Source organism: Etheostoma spectabile, chromosome 4 (assembly GCF_008692095.1).
Source record: "Etheostoma spectabile isolate EspeVRDwgs_2016 chromosome 4, UIUC_Espe_1.0, whole genome shotgun sequence".
In the NCBI taxonomy this organism is placed as follows: domain Eukaryota; kingdom Metazoa; phylum Chordata; class Actinopteri; order Perciformes; family Percidae; genus Etheostoma; species Etheostoma spectabile.
In genome coordinates, this window is record NC_045736.1 from 36886080 (window position 1) to 36898104 (window position 12025).

At 39.9% G+C, this 12025-nt stretch overlaps 1 protein-coding gene across 2 annotated transcripts in view; it reads left to right on the forward strand.

The window, feature by feature from the left end:
- The window catches only part of LOC116688639 (protein SSUH2 homolog), a 19385-nt gene extending 11032 nt beyond the window's left edge, over window positions 1-8353 (forward strand). The window contains exons 9-13 of one of the 2 annotated variants that reach the window (XM_032514801.1): window positions 909-1001; window positions 5765-5867; window positions 6068-6175; window positions 7211-7353; window positions 7746-8353. In XM_032514801.1, coding sequence (XP_032370692.1) covers window positions 909-1001; window positions 5765-5867; window positions 6068-6175; window positions 7211-7351 — 445 coding nt within the window. In that variant the 3' untranslated portion in view covers window positions 7352-7353; window positions 7746-8353. Of the gene's footprint in view, window positions 1-908; window positions 1002-5764; window positions 5868-6067; window positions 6176-7210; window positions 7386-7745 lie in introns of those variants that run through there. The other variant, XM_032514802.1, reaches the window with a different exon arrangement.
- The last annotated feature ends 3672 nt before the right edge of the window (window positions 8354-12025 follow it).

The window sequence follows — 12025 nt, forward strand, 5'->3', positions numbered from 1 at the left end:
ATTATTTTAGTGAGAACTCATAAATAACTACAAATAACTAATGTTAGGGGAATCTGTTTATGTTTTGTAACGCATTTCTGGTTTAAAAAAAGTATATACAGCATATTGGCCGATAAATCGGCATATCGGATTTTTAAATAACCAAATATTCATATCAGTATCGGCTTTTAAAAAATCCTTTATCGGTCGGGCTCTACTAGGGGTTTAAAATTTTAATCTTTTCTTAATCCTAATTATAAGTTTAAAATAATAATCCTTTTATTTCCTGTGAATTCCTTGTGTGAGAAGGCAGCTTGAATCCGGGTCAGGAATGACGGACTTCGCTTCTATAAATGCCTTGAATGGCTATTGCTGGTTTTATTAAAATCTTAAAGTTTATAACTTGCAGTCTGAACTGTCAGATATCAGATTGTCCCTGAACATACCAGCAGAAAGAGTCACAACATAATGATAACATCATTTCATTACCACTATTTTCGAATACAACATGACTTCCTTTGGAAAGAAACACAAAAATGAAAAATGATCTGAAAAATGTTCAGCAGGATATGAAGTTAACAGGATGCAAAGTTCATGAACTAGACCAGGAAACAGCATTTTTAAAGTGTGTGCCACATGTAGGCTGAGTCCTTGGTCCCTGACAGGGGTGTGTCATCCCCTCTCTCCACTCTTTCCTGCACAGGCATCTAATAAAAATCCCTTGTGTTTTTCAAAAAACACAAAAAGAATGTGAAATATCTGACTTTGTGTGTGTGTGTGTGTGTGTGTGTGTGTGTGTGTGTGTGTGTGTGTGTGTGTGTGTGTGTGTGTGTGTGTGTGTGTGTGTGTGTGTGTGTGTGTGTGTGTGTGTGTGTGTGTGTGTGTGTGTGTGTGTGTGTGTGTGTGTGTGTGTGTGTGTGTGTGTGTAGGTGTACCACGTGTGATGCCAGGGGTACAAAGACGTGTGAAACCTGCAAGGGAAAGAGACAACTGCTAACCTACATCAAGGTCAAAGTGGAGTGGTGAGTACTGATACAGGGGTACATGAACAGGTTCTTAATGAATGGCCCCTTCAATCGTGAAGTGGTTCAAGGGATCATAAGCGGTGTAACGGGCTAACGATTCAAAAACATGTGAAATTAATTGCAAAGTTTAACCATAATAGTGTGAAGTAAATTGTTACTCTTAACGGTACTTAAAGTAGGCTGATTAATCACCATGGAGGGTTGCCGTGAAAAGATACAGGCATTACAAGGTTCTGTTCATGTGAACGTTGCATGTTAAAATCCGTTGTGTATGTTCACATGAATGGAGCATGTTAATAGCAGTTGGTAAAGACGGTCATGGCTATTGTAGGAGCGGAAGAACTCAAAAAAGCCATGACGCCGGCTACAGCTCAGTCGGATCAGCCGGTCATTTTGGCCGACATTGAAGTTTAGGTGTCAAAAAATGAGAGTTATGTGGCGAAGACACTTAAAGGAGTTTTCCGGTCAATTTCAACATGTAGCTGTGTTTTTTTTAAATGTGTAGTGCTGTCAGTAGCAAGACAAATGAAACCAATCGGTGCTGTCTACACCGTGTTACCTTCCTGCTAAAGTTAGCACCCAACAGGCTCAAACAGGGCAAGTTTTTAACGTGTTTTTAGCCTCTAAACATGTTCAAAATGTCATTACCAGTGCCAAGCCATGTGTAGTTATTCCTTCCAAGTGAACACAGTGAATTTGACTGCAGTAGATGTGAAAGAAAGGCATTCAAGTTGTGTTAATCGAGCAGTGTGGACTTCACGGGAAAACAGGAAAAAAACAGGTATGGATTGAGCATGTTTATAGGCTAGAAATGCCTGTTGGGTGCAAAATCTAGCAGAAGCATAACTCGGCGTAGACATCACCGATTGTTTTTTCATTTGTCTTGCTACTGACAGCACTACAAATTTTAAAAAAAACACAGAGCTACATGTTAAAATCGACCGGAATTCTCCTTTAAGATTAGGCACCAGAACGACTAGTTGAGTGTAGAAAAAAGGTTGTGGTTTAGATTAAAACACTCCCAAGGAACTCGCATTTCCGGGGTGAAAGTCCTTTGTTATCCTCGGATAAGCGAACTCTGCTTCCGAGCTTGAACGCATGTTTCATGAGAGCTCTTTAAGTAATACCTGGAAAGCATTTAAAAATAGACTTTGTCCAACTCGTTTTTGATCGTTGATCGGATCCGTGACTCAAATGATGATCCGAACTGTGAGTTTTGTGATCCGTTGCACTCCTTTTAATGATGTGGGGTTCACATGAGTCACTGGAAAGGGTTAAAGGGTTTAGTAGAGTTTCTAAGGGGTCCTTTGATGAGATTCCCTGAGATCCTAAATAGGTTGCTGTGGTCCTGGAAGAGATTTCAGTGGTATTTGAGATAGTCCTACGTGGTCTTAAAGAGATCCAATGCTTAATGATAGTCCATGGGGAAGTTTTAGAGTTGTCTTGAAGACTTTCCAGGGGCATTCGAGGGTGTTTGAAGGTCCTTGAGTAGATTTGCTTCGTTACAGTGGTACCTGAGGAGGTTCTATCTGGTGGTTTAGAGTTTCGAGGACCATCACTGGTTTCAACTTTAACCCTTGTGTTGTCTTCCCGTCAAAATTGGAAGTCAACGCTTTTGTTGACGCTTTTTAATCAATGTTTTTAACTTTTTCTTACGTTTTTGTCACTTTTTTTTGTCACTTTTTTTGATGTTTAACACAATGTAACACTAACTTATTAACTTTAGTTTTACAGTAATTTTTGGAATTTATTTATATTCTCCTTTTTAGGAAAATGTACCTAATTCTTGAGTTAGAAAAGCAGACATTAGGAATTATTTCGACCAAAATTAAAGGAATGGATGTTGAGGGATAATCACAGACTGGAAAATGTCAACTTTTACTCAATACTATTTCAAAACCACTTCAATTTTTTTTCTCCATATGCTAGAAAACTGAACAAGACACGCCCAAATTGATGAAAGGAGAGATTTGTACTTGCCAAAGAGCATTGTGTGGAATCCGTCATGTTATTTCGGGTAATTAAAAAAAAACATTGATATAGGAAAATGGGTCAATTTGACCCAAGGACAACATGAGGGTTAAAAAGAGGGTGTGAGTTTCAGAAAAAAAATGTTTGTGGTGATTTTTTGAAAACACTGTTTATTCCATAGCTCCACAGCTTCAGAAAAGAGGGCACGTGTGAACAATCCCTTAGGACAGTGGTTCTCAGTGGCGCGGACTCTCTCCCGGGGGGCGCGAGTAACTACAGGATGGGAGGGGAAAAAAAAAAATAATAAATTTTTATTTTTTCTTCAAAAGCTAAAAATCTAGCGACTTTTAATGGTGTTTTTGGAGACTTTTGTAGTGTTTTGAGACTCAAAGCACGAATCACTCGCGTTAGGCCTACTGTCTCAACCACGGGAGATGCCGTGAGCCCCTCTCCCGTCCAAAAGCACTCCAGTCAGCAGTAGCCTCGCGCAGCAGCACAGCCCGCAGTCAGAGACGAAGAAGACACACACCCCTCCGCGCATGCGCACTTCGATCCTGTATTCTTTAACATGTACGTTAAAAGGCACAACTCTGCCGTGCCTTTGTACGTAAATGTGTTATGCCAGTAATCGTCTCCGTTAGATATCAAACACGGACCATTAAATCGATATTCCTGCCCTGCGTAGCTGACGTCATTACACCAGCTACGTTGTAAGCGCAATCCCCGCGAAATTCAAAGTCAAATAACAGCAGCGGAGTCTGCCGACATCACAGCGGTGGGAATTTCTAAACTCGAACTTAATTCAAAAAAAGTAATAGCAAGATGGAGGTCTACGCCAGCCTTAATGACTCCTGCAGCAAAAGGGACAAATACTCGTCACATCGTTTCAACCTGACTGGTACAGGAAGAAGAGATGTGGCTATGTGGCCGTGCTAACAGTCAGCGGCGGGACCTCTACGGGGTCCTGGATCTGAACAGTCAGCGGCTGGACCACTATGGGGTCCTGGAACTGAACAACCCGCCCGCAGCTTTAACCAAGCAGGAAAAACCGTCAGCTCATATAATACCGGCAACTACAGCTTTGCACATTTTCCACCTGAAACGGATGAAAACATCCAGTCGGACCGGACCGGGCCAGCACGTCTTTCAGCCCTCGCCGAGTCAGAGACGATGCAAACTAAAGCGCCGTAAAGACGGTTTTACACCGCTGGAATCGACGCCTTCACGAGAAAGCGTCGGATGGATTTTATGTACAAATCTACCACTGGTAGTCAACTATTTTAAAACAATTCAAAACAATTTGCGACGTACTTTAAAGAGGATTATCGATCTTTTGCGTGGTTCGAGATCCGTTTTGTGCACGCAAACAGCTATCAATTGATATGCAGGAACAGTTATTGAGCTGAAGAGTGACAGTCGACTGAGGAACTCTTTAGCTCCTGCCCTCTTTCGCATTCTGGGCATCATTGATGCAGGATACGCTGAACTCTGTGACGTCGCCTCCTTCCTTTCGCTCAACATATTTGTGTGAGGCAAGATTCTCAAAATGACTGCACTCAAAACTAAATACCGGGCACCCAATAGCTCATGGGTAGAGCGTGCCCATGTACAGAGCTTGCTCCTCGACGCAGCGGACCCGGGCCCCTTGCTGCATTGTCACTCCCCCCCTCTCTCCCCTTTCACACATCACTGTCACGCTATCTAATAAAGGAAAAAACCCGAAAAATAACTTTAAAAAAACAACTAAATACCATAATCGTGCACAAATCGAGGATGATTTGAGGCTATGTTTATCAAACATTGAGCCAAGAATTGAGGATCTTTGCAAGGCAAAGCAGGCTCAGGTCTCACATTAATATCACCAACCTGCAAGCTTCTTTAAAAAATGCAGATGATGCCTATAGACCTAGTGATATAACAATAATAACATAATTAATATCAGAGGCTGGTGCCAATTCCCAATTATAGCAATAGCCTTAATGATAATCCTACTGATGATGATGATGATGATGATGATTAGAGATAATAATACAATAAAGCATGTAACCTCATATAAATATATACATAGCACGTAATGATGAAGGCCTAATACTACTCATATAATACTAATAATATACTACTACTACTAATATATCTGCAACTCACATTAGAAGTCTGGTACTACTGCCAATTATAAAATAGCCTAGTAAGGGTAAGACATACCTACCTCTACTGATGATGATATATTAATAATAATAGTTGGCCTAAAAATAATAGGCCTACTATCGTTCTATCGTTCGTGGTGTGTGGGGCGTTGGGCACTAGGGCCCCAACTACAATAAACCAGCTTTGGGGGGGCCCAGCTTGCAAAAGGTTGAGAACCCCTGCCTTAGGAGGTCCAAATGGTTCCTTGAGATGATCCTTGAAGGTTTTTCTACTCCTGATCATACATCTGACCCAGGGACTCTGAGACTGAACGGCTGATAGCAGCACACACACACTGAACCAGTTTCTTACATTTTTAACAAACAAAAAATTATTTGAAATATGATACAATGATGTTGAAATTCTACAAATAGTAGCTTTATTGTAGTTCCATATTAAAAGGATTTGGTGTGCAGTGGTGTTGTCATGGATGCCACTTTAGTGACCTCTGGTGGATTAAAGATGAGCCTATTTTAAATTCATATAAAACATATTGTATACTGCATTCAATTTAAATATGTATGTGTGTATATTCTTTTCTGTGTTAGTGTTGTTATGTGTATATTTGTGGATGTGTTGTGTAATATGCGAGTATCTTTGTTAAGGACTAACCACGTGGAGGACCACGTGGTGGCGCAGAACTGTCTGAACGTCGATGAGCTTCGTTCAGTGAGCGGGAAGGAGCTGTTCAAGAACAACCAGTACCTGGTACGCACACACACACACACACACACACACACACAAGCCTGACGCGGAGCGGAGGAAGGGTCTTGAATCAGCCTACAAGGCGGTACTCCTCCGTTACAATATTCTGCAGGAAACATGGAGTAATAAGGGACCTTGTTAATGTTAGCTGTCTGTTTTATTGTCCATAACGTGTGTCCCCTTCCCTGTCTGTCTCCTCTCAGCTCTACCCGTTGCTCGGGTTCCCAAACCCGGCCATCTCTGAGGCCTCTGAGCGTCTGGTCAGAGATCACCAAAGCAAGTACGCCCAGAACTCCAGGATCCTGCAGCAGGTAGGCCGCCAGACAGCTGAATGACTGACTGATTCAGGAGAAAAGATGAAAAGACATCATTTGGAAGGAGGCAACGTTTTATCTATGCTTAAAAAAAGAGGTCCAATGCACTGATCTTGCAGAAAGTTAAAAAGTCTTTTTGTTGTATTGAAATTGGTAGAATGTTAAAAATAGAGCTGGGTAACGACCCACGCGTAGCGGCAAAAACAGCCGTCTTCAACCTTAAGAAGGCTGTTTTAAAATGAAAAAGCCATCTAAATAAATGCTATTTGAACTTTTGTGTGTCCTTCCAAAGAGCTCCTTCAATATGTGTTTTAAGTGAAAAGATGATATCAGTTTCATCTGTGTGTGTCCAGTGCAGAGATAGGCATCACTGTAGCTACCTGCTTGTTTTTGATATATATAATATATATACAGTACTTTATAATATATATATATATATACTAACCGTCAAATTTCTATACCACTCCATTATAGACAGAATACCAGCTGATCTGAGTGGGTGGCTGATCTTTAACGTAATATCTACATTGTCCATTATCAGCAACCATATATCCAATGTTCCAAAGGCTCATTCTGTTTACTAATCTGATATCATTTAAAAAAAAAAAAAAAACTAACTGAGAACACATTGGGGAACCCTTTTGCAATTATGTAAGCACATAATGTAATCTGAAAACTGTGGTCGGTTAAAAAAAATAAAATAATGCACCTGACCTCAGCTGGTATTCTGTCTATAATGGAGTGTGATGAAAATTTCCAAGTGACCCCAAACTTTTGACCAGTAGTGTATTTATTTATATATGTACGTACATAGTAATTAAATATTTGTTGAACCTTGTCCAGCTTTGTTCCTTGTTTCTTTGTATGTGCATTAATAGCAAATTCCTTGTAAGTTGAATCTGATTCTGTTGATTTATAATAACGGAAAGCAGTTGAATTGTCAGTTGAGGGATTAGAGATGAAAGCTGAGGTATCAGAAACATTCGTCAAATGTTGAAACTATTTCTTGAACATTACTATCTCTGTTCTCAGAGGCAGACCGTCGAGCTGATCCCCATCACCAAGGTGAACTACAAGTGGAAGGGCAACTCTCACGTCTACTTCGTCTACGGCAAAGAGAACAAAGTCAATGCCGACAATTACCCAGCAACCTGCTGCTGTGTCATCCTGTAGAGGCACACACACACACACACACACACACACACACACACACACACACACACACACACACACACACACACACACACACACACACAAGTGTGTCTCACTATCTTTGTGGGGACCAGTCATTGACACAATGCATTCCCTAGCCCCTTACCCTAACCTTAACCATCAAACCTAAATGCCTAACCTTAACCCTCACCCCCACCCTAACCATAACCTAACTCTAACCCTGATCCTAAAACCAAGTCTTATTCCTCAAACAACCCTTTAAAGTTGTGGGGACCAGCATTTTGTCCCCACAAAGCTGTCAGGACCCCATAAGTATACTGTATTCCCGGTTTTTGGTCCCCACAAATGTAGTTAAACAAAGTACACACACACACACACACACACACACACACACACACACACACACACACACACACACACACTGTCCCAAACTGTTACTTTTAACTAACCACTGCAAACACACTAAGTGTTTTCCACAAAATTCGTCCAATTAGACGGAGAGTGGTTCCCACTGGATTCCATACTGGGTTGCCACATGTAGGGCTGGGAATCTTTGAAATAATTTCAAAAGATAATATCTTATCTGATACTTTTTTTTAACATAAACAAATTACACAAAAACAAAATTTACACATAAATCTTTCCTGCCGGCCTCTATACAGCGTGCAATATTAGACAACCTATCACAAGCATTATTAGATCTTGGTACAAACATGCGGCATGCTGATTGGCTCACTGACGCTGAGGAGATTTACTTCTTGGTTATTCAAATTTGGAATTAAAAGACAAGGCATTTTTTAAAACTAAAATATGCATAGAAGTGTCAAAGTTTGATACCTAGCCCTAGCCTCAAGTGGTCAGCTTCTACCCTCGTAGGTAAACCTGTGTGTTACGTGTACTTCTACATTAACACGCATTTGTTGCGACAAAGAATACATTTACAATGTTGACTGAAATGAATATAAAACTGAGAGTTCAGTATGTAACTTTATGCTAAAAAAACATAAGGGAGAGAAGAAAGTATCTTTCTCTACTGGCATTAATTATTTGTCGTATGTAGTAGTTCAAATTCACAATTAAGATTATAAAAAATTGCTCCAGACTAACTAGTCTTTGTGTTTCTAAATGGTCTGGCCAGTCCGTCCGACACCTTCTGTTAGGACGCTGTGATGCTCCACTAGGTGTCCTGATAAGAGGAAATAATCAATGTGCCTGTCACATTTACATAAACTTTTAATCGTTCACATTAGCTGAATTGTTAATATCTAAATTCAAGATTGAGAAAAAAAAAGATTGTATGTTCACACTGGCTTCCTGTATGCCAATATTGTCTCTGTGTGGACACACGTGTTGACCATCATGCCTCTGACAACGCCACTTATATTGTTTTTTACAGATATTTTTGTTTAAAAAAAAACTTTTACTCGAAAGTTTACTGAAAATACATGCCAGTATGTGCCGTGTAAGGTCCTCAGTATTGCATGGAAATCTCATATGTCCAATTTATAGCATGAATTTTGGTCCTCTTGACCTCTGACCTCACCCATAGCCATAGCTCATAACTTGTCATTAAATCTATGGAAGTTGATGATAAGTAAAATGTAAATCAAACATAAAAAGCAGCAATAAATAAAATGGTCATATGAGGTTTTCATCTGACAGAGGTAAATACTGTATATGATGTGTGCTGTATAATAATTTAGCTTTGTGTAATCTGTGTGTGGGAAACAGAAACACGGGCAGTATTCAAAACCGCCTACTATACTAGTAGTATACTACTATATATACTGATTTGGCCAAAATGTAGCATGTAGTATGCAGTACGCAAAATCTGCAGTATGCATGGGACCGGTCTAGCTTGCCAACTGTGTCCCACAAAGCAAAGAAACAGGCACTTTGCCTTTTTAAAACCGGGAACTGGCTAAGCCTGGCCTTGCATACTGGAAAATAACTAGATTTAACCGTTTCATACAATTTACCAACAAACCACACACTGAGTTCCTAGTCGGCGGTTGTGAATACAGCCACAGTTTATAGAATACCAACAGAATCTGGATCCCCTTGTTACTACCTGTGTTCTTCTATCTGTGGTTTTAATGTGTCATAAAGGTAGAAACCACTTCAGAGTTTAAAATGCTGCGATAAGAAGTTTTGACTCAAAAGATTTGGTCAAGCTCTTGTTTTTCTAAAAGCCTGGTCACATCAGGAAGTCTCAAACTTCAGCCATGTGTCTTTACCATGGATGTATAGGAAGAATATTTCTTATAATGCATTCTTGGTCTTCAATGACGTGCTCACAGGGCTAGCTCGCGAGCTAACCGCTAACACGCTAGCTCTTGTCAGCCTCGTTTCTATTTACTTGGACATTTAGTCCCCTCCGGCAACTTGTCCTGAGGATTGTACGTCATTTCATTCAATGAAGCGCTACCGAAGTTAGCTCAGTCAACGTCGAACTTCGACTAAGGAGGTTAAATAATGGTGAGACACGGATAACCATCTATGGTAGCGTCCTCCATTTTGGACTTTTCAGCTCTTTTCGGTTAGCCAGCTTGTGGAGTTTAACTCCGAAAAGACAGTTAACCATTGTGGTGTCCTCTGGTTAAATTTAACCCTTTACCTACGTTTTTATATCAGAGATTTTCACAAAACTGTCTATATTCAAAATCTAAACAGTTCATCTCTCACATAAAACATTCTCAGATGTGAACTAGTGATGAATTAGATGGTGAAAATTGATAAAAATTGTCCCGCTTTTGGTCTGTCTGTACTGGAAACCCGACTCTTGTTGACCTAGGTTCCTATGCGGAAAAGGGAACAGTGAAAAGACCCTGTCCTGTAACAGAAACTGCAAAAAAAGGGATCTGGGAAGGTTATGTTCTAGGAACTGAAAAAATCCCTCCGGTCCAAAAGCGGCTATGATTCCTAAATCTTTCATTCCTCTGTTTTTTTAAGAAGGAATTCCCCGTCATGTCAACATAACACTATTATAAATCTAAAGCTTTGCTAAGCTTAAGTGTTTCATGTTACCCTCTCCTGCATTAAGTCTACTAGAGACTCTTTGGCTGGTTCTCTGTCGCTTTAATTCTCAGCCAATCAGCTACCAGTCTGCAAAGCTGCAGTTCTTAACCCTCATGTTGTCCTCAGGTCAAATTGACCCACTTTCCTATATCAATGTTCTTTTTAACTACCCAAAATAACATGGTTGATTCCACACAACGCTCTTTGGCAAGTACAGATCTCTACTTTCATTAATTTTGGGGCGTCTTATTCAGTTTTATAGCATTTGATAAAAAAATGAAGTGGTTTTGAAATAATATTGAGTAAAAGTTGACATATTCCAGTCTGTGATTATCCATCAACATCCATTCCGTAAATTTTAGTCTAAATAATTCCTAATTTCTGCTTTTCTAAGTCAAAAATTAGGTATAATTTCCTATAAATTAGGTTTATTGACCATAAATTCCAAAAATAACTGTATTAAGTTAATAGGTTAGTGTTATGTAGTGTTGAAAATTAAAAAAAGGCAAATATTGAACAAAAAGGGATGAAAAAAGGGACAAAAAAGTAAGAAAAAGTTCAAAACATTGATGAAAGTGTCAACAAAGGTGTTGATTTTCAATTTAGACAGGAAGACAACACAAGGGTTAAACAGCTGAAAATATTCCTGCAGCAACTAGAAACTGATGTATTTCCAATGTTATTGATTATCTCTACACCTTTCAATGAGCTAAGATCATTTTAGATCCTCCTCAGAAATTCTTTGGTGCTTAAACAAGATGTTCTTGTGTCTTTTCCACGTGATGGCAGCCGAATAACCACTTATAATATTAGAACAGTAGTATTTAGTAGCCTTATTAATCATGTCAATCTGTTGAGGTCAGAGGGCTTCTTATATTTAAAGGGCTAATTCTGATTTTTTTTTTTTTTTTAAGTCAGCTGCTTTGATCATCTGTCCGGTTTTGACTCTCCTGACGCCGCTGGTTTCCACGTAAAACTGAACAGCAGCTTTCAGAAAGCAGTTTAATATTAAACATATGGCGTTATGAGGTCAAGGACCAGACAACTACGTGAGCTTGTCTTTGTTTCTGTGGACTATGGATTTCGTGGATTTCGTTTCAGATGTGTGCATTAGCCTTAACCCTGGAACTGTAGTTCTGTGAAGATGCCTGTGAACGCCTCTGTGGATCCACACACAGAAGCTTGTTAGGGGTTGGACAGTTTGCAGACGACCCAACACTCACCCTCTTTAAATCTCGACCATGAAGTGTACAGCTCTGCTGCTAGACTGGTTGACCCGTCTTCCAGATGTTTTTTTTCTGTCTGGGATCGGGCTTGTACATAACCACAACTGAGTGTTAGCTCCTCATTTGTCCATGTGGATCAGATGACACAAATGATTTAATTAAAACCCAAATGCAGCGGTGAAATGTCCAACAGTATCAGATTTACTGCCCTTGTCCTCTTAGGTAAATATAAAGGTTGTTGACAAAAGAAACACATCGGTCATGTGTTATTCTGGAAATCTTGGTTTTATTTTTTGCTAATTAGTTTAGATTATAAGTGGTGTTGCAGTTACGGCTGACTTGAGCCTTGAGCTCTCTCCAGTTTCAGCTGACACCAGCATTTCATTTCAGGACAAAAATATACAACCCTAAGCCTCCACACTGCCCCCCC